The 16,426-nt window shown below is 45.3% G+C and overlaps 1 protein-coding gene across 1 annotated transcript; it reads left to right on the forward strand.

The window, feature by feature from the left end:
• Positions 1-940: 940 nt before the first annotated feature.
• SYNJ2BP (synaptojanin 2 binding protein) lies at positions 941-13,837 on the forward strand. The gene is made up of 4 exons (XM_035113323.2): positions 941-1,153; positions 4,878-5,014; positions 9,999-10,094; positions 11,347-13,837. The coding sequence occupies exons 1-4, from the start codon at positions 1,090-1,092 to the stop codon at positions 11,485-11,487; spliced, it is 438 nt and encodes a 145-aa protein (XP_034969214.1). The 5' UTR covers positions 941-1,089; the 3' UTR covers positions 11,488-13,837.
• Positions 13,838-16,426: the final 2,589 nt, after the last annotated feature.

The raw sequence follows: 16,426 nt of genomic DNA on the forward strand, positions 1-16,426 counted from the left end.
AGCTACCATAGCTTCACATTCCTCCAGAATACAGCAAAAAACCAAAACAAAATCCTTGCATTTTACCATTGGCAGGCGGCTCTTCTGCTCAGGGTATCCGTTTTCCTCCTGGGGGCTCCTGCAGGCAGCAATCTCCGTCACGACCTCGGGTCGCTGCAGCCGTTTTTGTCACGGCTCCTGGCTCCATGAAGTTCTTTCAGCCGTTTCCCTCCGAGTTGAGAGATCTAGACTTCTCTCCCTCGTTTGCTGTGATCCACAGGGCAAGATCTCTCCCCTGCCTCAAGAGTGCCAGCCTGCTCCCTCCAAGCCTCAGTTGGTCCAAGTCCTCCCCCAAGCGGTGGTTTAGCAGCCAGTGAGCCGAGATGTCCAAAGTTTGCATGCTGCGTTTCACGCGTAAAATAAAAAAAGAGTAAAATTGACGAGGAGCTGATGGTTGAGGCGAACTCCCTGGCCTGTGCTTCTTCTGCTCTGCCCACCGCTCTTGGCGCGCAGGTGGGTCTTTGTGGGACCGCTTTATATCCAAACATTGGGGATTTAGATAGTAAAGTGGCGTCCCGTTTTTGAAAAATAGGCGCAATTCCTCATAGACTGTGAACCTGAAGTCCTCTCCTTACTACTCGCAAACAGCACTGCCTAAAATGTCGGTTTTGCCACTGACTGGCTTTTATATGTTGTGAGAGGGCAGTCTAAATAATTAATTATTTTTTATTATTATTGATTATTATTAATACCACCGCCCTTATATTTCGTGAGAGGGCGGCTTAAAACATAATATAAATACTTCCATTAATAATAATAAAAACGAACAGGACGTCACTTCACCCGCTCCCTGCACACGAGGCAGCGACTGCCTGAGGCGGAAGGGTCCGCGCGCAAGTTGCGAAAGCCTGTTGAGGACTACGAGTCCCAGAATCCTCAGCGGCCGGCCTTCCTTTCCTCCTGTCGTGAGGCTGATGAAACTGAAAGTGCTGCCGCCGCTGCTGTTGCTGCTGCTGCTGCGGCAGCCGCCGCTTTGGTCCGGTTGTTTCACCTTCAAGCGCGCGGAGAAGGGGCGGCCGGACGGGAGGCAGCGCTGCTGAGGAGCAAAGCATGAACGGGGGAATGGATTACCTCCTCTCCGAGGAAGTGATCGATCTCACCAGAGGACCCTCAGGTACAACTCCAGAGTGGGGTGGTGGGGAGAGGGCGGCCGCGTGGGCTTGGATCGCTGCTTTTCGCTTCCGAGATCTGACCCGGCCAACTTCCCCGAGCAACGACCAACTTTCGCAGCTGGGTCCTGGCTCTTGAGTTAGTAGGAAAGCGCCCGGCTGAGGCCTGTATACTTTTTGTCCTTGCGAAGCCGCTTGTACATAACTTCACTGCGTGGGCGAGAGGACGCCTCTGTTTGGAAATGTTAATAATAGACTGTGCCGACTTGGTGCAGCTTTTTCGGCCTCTCTCTTTCTCCCCCCCCCCCCCCCTTGCAGCACGAGAGAGAACGGTTCCCACTGCATTGCACTCTGGCTCACATCACATTGCCTACCATTTTAAGTCGCTACATCACATGCTTACCATTCTGAGTTTTTATATATTCACTGGATCTAAGGCTTTAAACTTAACCTTCTCACTCAGAATTACATTGATTTCTTAAGGCAAGCACATTCTTGTTTTTCTGCGAGTATATTTGAGGCAAATGTCATGTACTTGCAGCTGCAGTGGAACTCTCCATGATCTACACACACACACACACACCTACAGCAGAATGCAAGACTGAGGTTGCAGTCCTGTGCACACTTACCTAGGACTAAGTTCCCTTGAATGCAAGGGAGCTTCTGAATAAGAACATAAGAAGGGCCTGCTGGATCAGGCCAAGGGCCCATCTAGTCCAGCATCCTGTTCTCATAGTGGCTGACCAGATACCTGTGGGCAGAGGCATCTTTCCCATAGAGATTAGTGGCTCGTTGCCCCAGGGCGCCAGCCTCTCAGGGGCACCACAGCGAGTGGGGGAGCTGCACGGCTTTTGAGCCACTAAGCCCTCCTCAGCCTCCTCCTCCTTTCCCTCAGCCACAGGAATCCCCTCAGCCGCAGCCCGTTGAGCCGCTGTCTGAGGGAGCAGCGGTGGCGGGAGCGGCTCCCAAGGTGCCTCCTCCGCGTCACCGGTGCCCGCCGCCCCACCACCACAAGCGGGGGCGTGGCAACCGCCTCCTGCTCCTTGGGCCGCTGGGCAGCAGCGAGAGCGCCGGCAGTTGGCTGTCGTTGTCAGGGAGCGGAGGAGGAGGAGGCACCCTGGAGCCTCGCAAGCAAGCACAGGGTTCCGGCAGTCTGGCCAGCCGCGCCACCACATCGTTGGGACCCGAGTTCTAAATTCTGGGAAAGGGAGGGGGGCGCCAGAGGGATCTTTGTGCCACAGCGCCGGATGTGCTTAAGACGGCCCTGCCTGTGGGAAACCAGCAAGCAGGATTCAATCACAAGAGCAGAGCACTCATTCCTCCTATATATACAGATGTATAGGCTTCCACTTGCTGCACGATAGACGAATGAGATAGAGCTGTTCCAGAAAGAAAGGAACTGCCATATCCTATCATGTTTGCTACAGTTCAGAATTTGCCCCAAATTAAAGCTCATAATTCCTCCTTTGAATACCAAGATTCATACAGTACAGGCTACCTTTTAGCAAATTTTGATTGCTTTCTAATTTAGCATATTTGACGATTTCATATCATGTGGTCTTGATTATTTCCTTTTAACATTGCCAGATGGACTAATCCCAATGCTAATATGAATTGTGTACTCATCAGTCTGGCTCAAAATGATTCCTATTAGCATCACAAAATATCTTCCCCTGCCATTGCCATAATAAAAAGGCAAGCCTCTTTTTAAACAGGATTTGCAAATCCTGCTTTCAAATCTTGATTAGACATTGGGTGCAGATGAAAAAGGTGAAGCAGGTTATGGCTGACTGGGAAGGGAGGGAGCATTTGAGTCTGCTGCTGACTTTCGTGGTTAAAAGATTGGCAGCATCTGGAATGGAATCTGGGATACCTTGCTTTGAATTGTTTCTTAAGGTTCTGCGCAAGGTGATACTAGTTGTAATACACTGGATCTGCACCCCACTTACCCCTCTCATTGTTTGTCACCTCTTCTTTGTAGAGTCTCCTAAATACTTTTCTGTAGAAATTTGGCCTCCTTGATTGCCTGTCCTTTGCTGCCTGGAAAAGTGAGATGGCTTGAATAGTGAACTCTAGCCTAGGCTAGTAGGATTCAACTGTTTCAGGGCCAGGACTATGCCTCAACATGGGACTTTACTTCCTTCCTTCCATATATATCCTTCGCTCTTTAGAGTGACCAGAAGCAAAGGCAGCAGGGCTGCTGTATTTTTTGACAGCTGTATAAAAGAGGGTTGGTTTTTTTTTGTGTGAGTGTGGTCACAGCTTGACATGCAAGAATGAAGATACCAAAATATTTTCTTTGCCACATATATAATAGGTGAAGGAAATCTGCCACCTGTGCCTGGTCACCATTTCTCACCACCACCATTCCCCTTTAAAATTAACAAAGTGGAGCCACTGATGTGATGCACCATAGACTGGGCCCCAATCCACTCAGTTTACTCTCTGTATCTGTCTCTGAAATGCTGCTTGTTGTTCACAAGCAATTTCTCACTAACAGTCCAAATTTGGTCTAGCCCAGGCATGTCAAACCTGCAGCCCTCCAGATGTTTTGGACTACAATTCCCATCTTCCCCAACCACTGGTCCTGCTAGCTAGGGATCATGGGAGTTGTAGGCCAAAACATCTGGAGGGCCGCAGGTTTGACATGCCTGGTCTAGCCAAACCTTCCCCAACCTGGTGCCATCCAATATTTTTGGCTACAAGTGCTGTTAGCCATAGCCAGCATCTCTGGTAGTTGGGGATGATGGAGGTTGTAGTCCAAGGCATCTGGTTGAGGAAGGCTGGCCTAGCCTGCTAAAATTCTTAGCAGCTGACAAGGCAACCTACATCAGAACTATTTGATCTTGGACAATCCTCTTAGGATTCTGCCATTTTCTAGTGCAGACGAAGGATCACGTGTTTGACCACCTTGTATCATCATCATCATCATCTGCACATGAGCAGAGAAGATTTAATCCTTCCCATGCTCAGAAGGCATTTGAGCCGAGAGAGCAGTCACACATGGAATCTATCACTTGAGAATACAGACGATGAAGTCCTGGGACCATATAGTGGGCTTTTCTTCTTGGATGAGCCTGAGAATATAAACATAGCTGCCAAGTTTTCCCTTTTCTCGCGAGGAAGCCTATTCAGCATAAGGGAAAATCCCTTTAAAAAAGGGATAACTTGGCAGCTATGAATATAAAAGCAGTAACCGAGGGGCAGAAAAGTGATTTAAACATTACTCTTGATTTTGTGTATGTATGTTGATGATGTGCACAATTCATTTTTTTGTCTTGCAAAAAAAAAGTCTTGCAATTAGTTATTCTGTCATTGCGCCCATAACCTAGCTTTAAGGGGCATTAGGTGAATAGCTAATATGTTTGAGTTTCTAACACTGGCTCTGTCTGATTAAGGTATGTGGAATGTACAAATTCAATTTTACACAAGGAGACATTTGCCTGACCTCATTCTCATTTGAAGATAGTGTATCCAGAAAGAAGGCTCTAAAACTATTGTAATTTCAGGCTTCTTTCCAAACCGTGTTACTTAACATTAAAGTGAAAAATATGCTTTTAATAGAATTGGTTTTTGGGTGTTTTTTTTTAAAAAATAGCATTCGCCTTGATCCCAGCTTTTGCCGTAGAGTTCTACTAGTATAGAAGGATGGCCTAGTTTGGTATTTTGGGTGCCTGGCTTATTTCTAGTCTTGGTTCTCATTTCTGTCTACCTTGTTCTTGTTCTTAGGTTTGGGGTTTAATATAGTTGGTGGAACAGACCAGCAATACATCTCCAATGACACGGGCATCTATGTTAGTCGGATCAAAGAAGATGGAGCCGCCGCCCTCGATGGACGCCTGCAGGAGGGGGACAAAATTTTAGCAGTAAGTAGTTTAGGCCCCTCCACAGAAATGGCTTCAGGTTCAATAATAACAGTTTCGTCAAAGCTTGCTTAAAGCTGCAAGCTCCTTTGTAAGGATTTTTTGTGAGTGGAACTCAAGCCCAGCTGAGTTTTTGTTTTCTTTACGGGTTTGCTCTCCTTCTGAGCATCCGCTCTGGCATGGTTCTCCTCCCCAGTGTGACTTTATTTTACAACAAATGTATGGAGGCATTTCTCCGCCTTTCCAGAGGCAGGTGATCCAAAGCTGGGAGTTAATTCCTCCTGCCTGAGACCTGTCTGTTTCTGCAGTGAAAGGAAGGGAGCTTATGGGTAAGATACTGATGCTGTTCCTCCACCTTTCTAGAAGTTTGGACTGTTTGCCTCTGCGGGAAAGGAAACCTTACAGATATGTTCCAAGTTTTCTCTCCCCCCCCCCAGCTGATATTGCCTCACAGTAAAGGCTCTGTTGCACATTGAAAATGTAATATGTACTCACTGATGCCCTTAGGTCGTCACACATCATTTTTCATTATGTGAGCCATATAAAACTGCGCTGTAAAGAGCCACAGATTTCCCTAGTGTGTTTCTAGAGTATGCATTGCTCTCGGTTTGAAGCCACTGTTTAACTTATGCAGCTCCATTCATGTATGTGGTGTTTTAAAGAGTAAGACAAGCAAAGAAGACAAAGAGTCCTTGCTCTAAGAAGCTCACAAATCTTAATTCCTCACATTGGTGCTTGCTGGGAAACAGTAGGAGAGGCAAGGTGACAAGGGATGCAAAAATGCAGCGTGAGAACCAAGCTTCACTGGTTGAGGGTGGAATTTTCCTGCCCCAAATCTCTAGTTCTACTTGTCAACTTATTATTATTATTGCTTCACATGCAAATTGTATTCAGGGCATCACAGTGCATGCAGTTGTGTGTGTGTGTGTGTGTGTGTGTGTGTGTGTGTGTGTGTGGAGATATGTAACCACGTTTCTCATAGCTCTGGGAAGGGGCATGTACTAACTTTTAATATTTACATTGGCTGTATTTCTATTGAGCCCTCTTTCTAAACATTGCTCTTGATTTTAAGTAGAAATACTCATTTATAAGCAAATTTCTTCTGGTGGCAGTGATGTGGCTATGTGGACATCCCTACTGCTTTGCTTTGTTTTCGTCTGAGCCTGTGTGGTTGGATACTAAGACTTTCCCGCTCCTCAGTTTATGTATGTCCGTCCCATCCAACTCCTGTTCTTCTCACCTGGAAAATAGGTGACCTAGGACAAATCCACAGCATCTGACAAAAAGTAGGTACACGTAGGTTGGGATAGTAATTGATTCAAATTGGATTTGTTTAGAGGTACTTGTCGGAATTACTACTGTAATCCAAGTTTATGCACCAACTACCGGTGCTGAAGAAAGTGAAATTGACCAATTATATGAAGACCTACAACACCTTCTAGAAATGACACCAAAGAAGGATGTTCTTCTCATTACAGGGGATTGGAATGCTAAAGTAGGGAATCAAGAGATAAAAGGAACAACTGGCAAGTTTGGCCTTGGAGTTCAAAATGAAGCAGGGCAAAGGCTAATAGAGTTCTGTCAAGAGAACAAGCTGGTCATCACAAACACTCTCTTCCAACAACACAAGAGACGACTCTACACATGGATATCACCAAATGGGCAGCATCGAAATCAGATTGATTATATTCTCTGCAGCCAAAGATGGAGAAGCTCTATACAGTCAGCAAAAACAAGACCTGGAGCTGACTGTAACTCAGATCATCAGCTTCTTATAGCAAAATTCCAGCTTAAACTGAAGGAAGTAGGAAAAACCACTGGGCCAGTAAGATACAATCTGAATCAAATCCCTTATGAATACACAGTGGAAGTGAGGAACAGGTTTAAGGATTTAGATTTGGTGGACAGAGTGCCTGAAGAACTATGGATGGAGGCTCGTAACATTATACAGGAGGCAGCAACGAAAACCATCCCAAGGAAAAGGAAATGCAAGAAAGCAAAATGGCTGTCCAACGAGGCCTTACAAATAGCGGAGGAGAGGAGGCAAGCAAAATGCAAGGGAGATAGGGAAAGATACAGGAAACTGAATGCAGATTTCCAAAAAACAGCAAGGAGAGACAAGAGGGTCTTCTTAAATGAGCAATGCAAAGAAATAGAGGAAAACAATAGACTGGGGAAAACCAGAGATCTGTTCAAGAAAATTGGAGATATGAAAGGAACATTTCGTACAAAGATTACCATAATCAAGGACAAAAGTGGTAAGGACCTAACAGAAGCAGAAGACATCAAGAAGAGGTGGCAAGAATACACAGAGGAATTATACCAGAAAGATATGGAGGTCTCGTACACCCCAGGAAGTGTGGTTGCTGACCTTGAGCCAGACATCTTGGAGAGTGAAGTCAAATGGGCCTTAGAAAGCACTGCTAATAACAAGGCCAGTGGAAGTGATGATATTCCAGCTGAACTATTTAAAATTTTAAAAGATGATGCTGTTAAGGTGCTACACCCAATATGCCAGCAAGTTTGGAAAACTCAGCAATGGCCAGAGGATTGGAGAAGATCAGTCTACATCCCAATTCCAAAGAAGGGCAGTGCCAAAGAATGCTCCAACTACCGCACTATTGCGCTCATTTCACACGCTAGCAAGGTTATGCTTAAAATTCTACAAGGCAGGCTTAGGCAGTATGTGGACCGAGAACTCCCAGAAGTGCAAGCTGGATTTCGAAAGGGCAGAGGAACCAGAGACCAAATAGGAAACATGCGCTGGATTATGGAGAAAGCTAGAGAGTTCCAGAAAAACTTCTGCTTCATTGACTATGCAAAAGCCTTTGACTGTGTCGACCACAGCAAACTATGGCAAGTTCTTAAAGAAATGGGAGTGCCTGATCACCTCATCTGTCTCCTGAGAAATCTCTATGTGGGACAAGAAGCTACAGTTAGAACTGGATATGGAACAACTGAGTGGTTCAAAATTGGGAAAGGAGTACGACAAGGTTGTATATTGTCTCCCTGCTTATTTAACTTATATGCAGAATTCATCATGCGAAAGGCTGGACTAGATGAATCCCAAGCCGGAATTAAGATTGCCGGAAGAAATATCAACAACCTCAGATATGCAGATGACACAACCTTGATGGCAGAAAGCGAGGAGGAATTAAAGAACCTTTTAATGAGGGTGAAAGAGGAGAGCGCAAAATATGGTCTGAAGCTCAACATCAAAAAAACCAAGATCATGGCCACTGGTCCCATCACCTCCTGGCAAAAAGAAGGGGAAGAAATGGAGGCAGTGAGAGATTTTACTTTCTTGGGCTCCTTGATCACTGCAGATGGTGACAGCAGTCACGAAATTAAAAGACGCCTGCTTCTTGGGAGAAAAGCAATGACAAACCTAGACAGCATCTTAAAAAGCAGAGACATCACCTTGCCGACAAAGGTCCGTATAGTTAAAGCTATGGTTTTCCTAGTAGTGATGTATGGAAGTGAGAGCTGAACCATAAAGAAGGCTGATCGCCGAAGAATTGATGCTTTTGAATTATGGTGCTGGAGGAGACTCTTGAGAGTCCCATGGACTGCTAGAAGATCAAACCTATCCATTCTTAAGGAAATCAGCCCTGAGTGCTCCCTGGAAGGACAGATCATGAAGCTGAGGCTCCAATACTTTGGCCACCTCATGAGAAGAGAAGAATCCTTGGAAAAGACCTTGATGTTGGGAAAGATGGAGGGCACTAGGAGAAGGGGACGACAGAGGACGAGATGGTTGGACAGTGTTCTTGAAGCTACGAACATGAGTTTGACCAAACTGCGGGAGGCAGTGCAAGACAGGAGTGCCTGGCGTGTTCTGGTCCATGGGGTCACGAAGAGTCAGACACGACTAAACGACTAAACAACAACAACACTTGTCGGAATACTATCACATTGTGCTGCTTATTTTACATTGCAATATTTAAAACAGATAGCAATTCTTAATTGTTCTCAGTGAGATCGTTAGGATTCTGGTGAACACATAAATAATAATAATAATAATAATAATAATAATAATAATAATAATAATAATAATAATAATAATTTATTATTTATACCCCGCCCATCTGGCTGGGTCTCCCCAGCCACTCTGGGCGGCTTCCAACAGAAAAGTAGAACACAGTAATCTATTAAACATTAAAAGCCTCCCTGAACAGGGCTGCCTTCAGATGTCTTCTAAAAGTCTTGTAGTTGTTTTCCTTTTTGACATCTGTTGGGAGGGTGTTCCACAGGGCAGGCGCCACCACCGAGTTAAAACACTCTGGAGGCGTTCTGATTCTCTGGGTGTCTGCCCACAAGTGATACGTGCAATTTCCTTTGTTTCAGAGTTCAGTTTTGAGTCTGAGAGTCTGAGTCTGAGTTTCTGCCGGAGAGGAGTGTGTAGGAGAGAGTGCTACAGATAAGAGCTGCAAACATGCAGCTAGCTTCTGTTGGTTTTTCTTTTTCTTTTATGCTTCTGTAATAAAGTTGAGTTAGATTAGAAGCAACGGAGCTGAGTCTATTTTATTGAAGACACAGACTGCCATCGTTCCAGCTGCGCTGTAACTCTGCTGGGTCCGAACAAGAAGAAGCTTTGCAGAGTGAGCTGGGGAGCGTGCTGGGCAGCCATTGAAGATTGGCTGCGTGGGTCTAAGGATTTACGACCCACTAATGAACTTTACAACACTACATTTACTACAACAGAGATTTATCCCAAGTAACGTACATTTTCTGCTGAACGCTTAAAGCTTTCCAACGCCAGCGTGATTTCACAAGCTTGGATGCTTGCCTATAGTTAAGAAGTTATGAATTTTCTGTTTCAAGAACATATGGAGAATCCTGGCCGTTTCTTGGCCTGTTCCAAAAATGTAAAAGGGTGTGAAGCACTTTGAACACTTACTTACTGTGTAAATGCTGTATACAATCCAGCATCTAACCTGGCTTGTCCGTGTATGCCTAATTTGTTGATTATAATGGTTTTTCTCAGGTTAATGGCAAGGAGCTGAAGAACATGCTGCACCAGCACGTCGTGGATCTGTTCAGGACTGCGGGTGATAAAGTATCACTAAAGGTTCAACATAGGGTGTGTATTAATTTTGTTTCTTGGAACTTACCACTATAGCTTGAAAGGTTGTGCCCTTCTAACTGCTGCTTCTGTGATAATCCAATCAGGTGATGACCCTTAAGAAGATTTTTTTTTGGGGGGGGGGGAAGAGTTCCTAGCTGGCTGTACATATATTTTAAAACTTGAAACTTTTCAATCCCTGTGTTATCGTGGCGCCCTTTTTTTCTGGTGTTCTTCCACCCACTGGAAAGATTTTGGATTGTGTAGTCTGAAGGCAAATGAGGTCACTAGTTTGCTGAAGCTAAGCAGGTCTTGTCCTAGTCAATATCTGGACGGGAACCTGAGAACCCAATGGCTGCCACCCGGAGTTTAATAATGGAAGGAAGTCGGTCTATAAATGTAGTAAGCTAAACAAATATTTGTTGTTGGTATGCCCCCATGGCAGTGTTGGGGAGCCTGCAGGGCTAATCCGTCCCACCAGGTAGCCTCATTTGACCTGCCAAGCTATAGTGGCCAAGCCACGTCCTCCTGCCCCACACCTGACTTCATATATAACCTGAGGTGAGGGGCAGGTAAAGATGTGTCTGGGTCTAAAACGGGTTTGCAGGCACCTGTTAGGCAGCACCTCCAAAGCCCTGTGCTGCAGCGTGATGTGTCTTCAAGAGAGTGTCTCAGTTCTCTTGTTTCCTAACCCTGTAAATGATTGCTGTTGTCACACACATGTGGTCACCTTCAGAATTAATCTCACTCAACATGTGATATGCCGAAGGCAGAATCCTCTCCTTGATTACTGTAGCATGGAAAAGATTCTGCAGCATCGGCATCATAATTATTTTTAAAAAATTGTCCCAAGCAGGTTATGATCCAAAGTTTGAGGTTGAAGGTGGTTGGTGGGCTTTGTGGAAAAAGTGGCTGTTGAGGAAGGCATCTGCAGTCTGCCTTCAGCAATGGCAAGAAACCACTCTAGAGGTGGGAGACTTTTATGACTTGTCTGAAGCATAATGTGGAGGCTAGATTCGGTGGCGGTAGGAAAATGAAAATAAAAAAGAAAGTTTGGGTAGTCTCATTATTGTGCAAAGAGCACAAGCCGTCTAGGGCTAATGAATGTTCAGCTTTGTCGCATACTAACTTGGAGCAGAATCGTCCTCTGGTTTCCCGACTTGAGGGTGTTGCTCCTGCTTGGCTTGAGAAGTACGTGATCCTTAGAAATTGCTTGAGGTTTCTTGTTCTGGCTTGGCTGCCCTCAATGCCGCTCTCCTTCCTGTTGCAGCTGCTGCCCCAGAATGGTCCCTCAAGCCACCGAGGGGACGGAGACCCGGGAGGCCTTCCTTTGGCGGTTATCTTAGTGCCGGGGCTGGCCATAGTAGCGGCTGCCGTGTGGGCCTTCGTGAGATATCGGCAACGGGTGTGACTTGACACTACTTCTTCTTCTGGAAGACCCACAGATCTACAAAATAATTTAAAGAGAGCAAATCAACAATCTTATTCTGGACTGGCATGGGGGAGGGAAGGAGAGAATCATTGCCTGATGTAAAGTTGCTGCTGCTTGTAATGTTGTATATTTCATGTATATGGAGGCATGGTGATTGTTTCTGGATTTGGGATGTCCCATTTCATGGGTTCTGCTGAAGATGGCATAATCACCTTTGGTTTTTCTTTTTTCTTTCTCTTCTTTTGTCCCCTGAATGTTTTTGAAATGTGGGCTATGATACACAAGATCTATACAGTGAGCGTCTCGTGACCAGAGAGGGCTTTTCCCATCCTTCTGCTGCCTCTTGACAAGCTGCTTCTGTAACTTGGGCAAAACTTCTGGAGAAGTTGCGAGCCCAGCTGTGGTTTGGTGCTGCTGCAGGGAGTCAAAATGCCTTGGAGCATACAGCAGATTCTGCTTGCCTGATCAAAGAACCTCTCTGGATTACAGATGCAGCATCTAAGTGGGTTGTTTTTGTTTTTTTGGTAAATGAAATCTTATTTTTAAATTTTGCCCTTTTTTCTTTCAAGTTTTCTCACAACCCATACACATGCCCTTGTACTGGGAGATGAATTTATATGATGGTTGTGGTGGGTAGACTATTCTTTTAAACACATGCCTTAGAGAAGGATATTGAGTTTAGTCTAAGGCTTTTTAGACTAAAGTTCCCACTTCAGGTGGATTGCTGGTACAAAATAAGCCATAAGTGTTGGAATTGGCCCTGAAAGGACAGGAGGTGGCATAGCTTAACAGGGCCATGTGGGGAAGGGAATGAGGTGCCAGCCACAGAAGCTGCTTAGGTTTTGTTCATGGACTTGGAAATACGTTCCATTGAAATTGGTGGGGTTGACTCCCAAGTAAGTACATGCATAGGATTAGAGTACAAGGAAAAGGTTCGAATGAGATGTAACAGGAAGCCCTAGTTACAATGAGGGATCGTGCTCAGCTTTTTGAGAAGAAGCATGAATCCATTGGGGTGAAAAAAAGGATGAAATATTAAGTAAGCCTTCCCCAAACTGGTGCACTCCAGATGCTAGTAGGACTACAACTTCCATCATCCTTGACCATGCTGTCCCAGGGGGATGGGAGTTGGAGTCCAGCAACATCTGGAGGGCATCAAGTTGGGGAAGTGCATTAAGGCAAAGCAACACTTGGTCTAATCAAAGAGTGCAGCTTTCCGTTTATGGAAAGCTATATTGGGGTGGAATATTCATTTTCCCTGTGATACTTCTCTGCCAAAGTGGATGCGCCATCATGAGGGGTGTTGGTCTACTCTTTCTGGAGAAGAGCTGGGAGGTGGGGCTTCTAATATTTACATTGGAGAATTAATTTGGTGACAGGTTTACTTTGGAGAAACAAAGCTAGCCTTGCCCATTCTGATTGTACATCTGCCCAGGAGATGCCTGTGCTACCAATTTCATGCTTCCGGCCAAGTCAGCCTTGGGGCAGGGGAGGAGAAAGTTCAGCTAACTCTCACTGGGCTGTCATGGTACAGCTAGGTGTGTTGAGCTAAACTCATCTTGCTGCCTTGAACTGTTTGGGCAGGAAGATCAATGCTTGAGCTGAAGATCAGCAACTGCAAACCCCAGAGGACAGTGTGTGTCATACTGCATCCATATTAACCCAGTTCATCCATCATGGTTCTTGACACCTTTAGGAAGTAGGAAAATATTACGCGTGGCCCCATTGCATCTTGCTTAAGCAGTGATAGTATCGAGTGTTATAGTCGACTGACAGCTAACCTTGCAATGATCTGGGGTAAATTCACTGTTCGTTTCAGAAGGACAAAAGCTGTAATCCTAAGCACAGTTACTAGGAAGTCAATCCAGTGGAACTCTGGAGATTCCTTCTAAAAAATCATGTTTTGGGTTGAGAGATCAAATTAGTTCCCCCAGTCCTGGAGTACTGAGTGTCTCTTTCAAGTAATGAACATTGCATGTTCATGCCACACATCATCTGACTGAAGAGCCTGAATAGATTCCTATAAATGCCCAGTACAGTTTTTGAGCCATAATCTGTGGGCCTTGCTGCGACGAACCATTTTTTAAAATAAAGGTGTTAGATGATGTTGAGATGGGACGCAAAGGAAAGGCAGCAACAACTTCACTTTCAAGACAATTAACCTTCCCACGTGGATTGCATTTTACTGTTTGATGGCTTGAGCAGCATCCATTTCACGTTTCTTTGAGCGAATGTGTTTCCTGTACTTTGCAAAAGAACGTTGATGTGAGAGATCTGTATGATGCCAAAAAAAAAATCACATATGCAATATATATATTGAGACTATAAATTGTAGTCTTAGGGTGCTTTACTTTCCTAATCTCTTAGCTTTTCTTTACAGGAGTTTGAGGAAATGCTTGAGGTTTTTGTCATGACTGGTGCATGGCTTATGCAGAGCCCCCACCCCTTTCCTGAACTTGAAAGAAGGGGTATAGCTTGGTGGTAGACCATCTACTTTGCATGGAGAAGGTCCCATGTTCAATCCCTGGCATCTCCAGGTAGAGCTGGCAGAGAGTCTTCTGAAAATACTGGAGAGCTGCTGCCAGTCAGTGTTGACAATGCTGAGCCTTATGAACCAGTGGTCTGACTTCCTAGGGAAACTGGTTCCAGCAACCAGAACTTAGTGCCATTATTATTATGCATTTACATACCACTTTTTCAGTCCAAAGGTCCCCAAACCAGCAAACATCATGAACACAACAAAATATATAGTGAACCAAAGGAAAATGTGATTCAGCAAGGGAATTGGTGGGCTAGATGGGCCTTTGGTCTGATCCAGCAGGGCACTGTTTAATAATAAAACACTAATTAAACTTGAATCTTTCCATCCAGCTCAAGATGACTGTCAGAAATCAAAGTCACATAAATGGTTGGCTGAAAATAATACAAAATAGAAAGTGGACAGCTGCCACCTCCACTAGCAATAGGTGACATCAAGTGATTCCCATGGAAGGAACGGCAAGATGGAATGGGGAGTCCTCGGCCACATTCTCTGCTGCAACAGCCAGTGACCTCTGCAAGCAGCAGGGCAAATTGAGACTTGTTGGTAGCTTGGCCCCTCCCTCTACACCAGCGTGGTTAAGAGTGGTGGACTCGTAATCTGGTGAATGGGTTTGCTTCCCCGTTCCTCCACATGCAGCTGCTGGGCGACCTTGGGCTAGTCACACTTCTCTGAAGTCTCTCGGCCTCACTCACCTCACAGAGTGTTTGTTGTGGGGGAGGAAGGGAAAGGAGATTGTTAGCTGCTTTGAGACTCCTTAGGGTAGTGATAAAGCGGGATATCAAATCCAAACTCCTGCTAAAGTGACAATTCATGGGTGATTCATAATACAGTGGTACCTCAGGTTACGTACCTGATTTGTTCCAGGGTGCGGTATGTAACCCGAAAAGTATGCAACCCAAACAACCATGAAAGCGTACTTCTGCGTATGCGCATACTGCGCAGAACGCTTCTGCACATGCGCACGCGGCGAACCCGGAAGTAAACGCTTCCTGGTCCACCGAGTATATAACCTGAAAAGTACGCAACCTGAAGCGTACGTAACCCGAGGTACGACTGTTAAGAAATGGAATTTATTTTTATTAGGTATTAGGTTTTCAGATTGGTCATGTTTTGGAGAAGCAAGCAGACAACACTCTAAAATTGAAATTTATAACCCCTCTCTTTAATTTTGACTGCACCCTTAGTCCAAGGCAAACTGTAAAGTGCCAGCTTTGGGTCCCAGGTATGAAGAGACACTCCCAAGTGTTTTGCCCTTTCCTTATTTGGAAGGGGAACATTTCCTGATCGTTTAGTTGTTCTTTTCTGTATTTTTGCCTGATCCCTTTGGAAGTGCGCAACCAAACACACTCAGCATGCTCTAAGCGAGAAGCACATTACAGCAGCATTCAGCCCCTTTCTTACCATTTGCCAACACGCCATTGTTTGCTTTTCTTTGCTAGTGTGGCATATTGAGGGAATGCCTGAAGGGTCCTTGCTGGAAAGCCTGAAAGGGAAGCTCAGAACAACAAATTGGTTTGTCGAAGATGACAGTGAAAGGATGACTTTTCATACAAAAAATAAAAAAATCAATCAACCATTGGAGTTAAACATTTAGGAACCGTTTTTGTGCTTGAGACACTGGGGACTGGCACACCCAGGACATGACTAAAGGGGCTATTTTGCTTATCGATTCAGGCAAAAGAAATGGGCTCACTTGCTGCACTTCAAAGCGGCAGCAATTACAAATGCCAGTGTTGCTAAGTGCTCCTATTGTGCAACTGCATTCCCCCCCCCCCCAAATCTGCTTGGTGTACCCTTAACACAGCAGGAGAAAGGCAGCAATCAGCATCTGTTAAGTGGTAGTATACATCAAGCAACAGCTTTTAAAGAGAAACCTTTCTGAATTGCCACCGAACGGCAGGTCACAGAAGCTGGAGTGGAGCAGGGGCACCACAGCTTAGTTTATTATGTTCTGTATTCAGCAGCACTATGGCAACACCAAGTGACAGCCGGTGCTGTTTTTCTAATGGAAATTCACAAGCATCTTGCAAAGAGAAAAGCTATGGAAAGATTACCTTGAATGCCTTGTGGGGTTCAATTTCCTCACTTGGCATCTAGAGACCCTCTGCCTTTCCAGTGGTCTCCCTCTAGATTGGATTTAGGAAGTTACGTGGTGCTTTATAAACTTCATTGCAGAGGAAAGCCAGTTGGAAAACTGCATTCACACACACAGTTGGGCAAATAAATATTTGATTTTGGTTTCAAAGGACTAGATTCAACTAACCTGGTGCACTAGCGGAAGCCAGCGGAAGGACTCCGGCTAGCTCGATAGGGCTTTCCCCCTTTCTCCAAATCTCTGGAGGGTTGGGCAGACCCCCAGAACAGGGCCCAGGGAGG

This window comes from Zootoca vivipara, chromosome 1 (assembly GCF_963506605.1).
Source record: "Zootoca vivipara chromosome 1, rZooViv1.1, whole genome shotgun sequence".
Classification (NCBI taxonomy): Eukaryota; Metazoa; Chordata; class Lepidosauria; order Squamata; family Lacertidae; genus Zootoca; species Zootoca vivipara.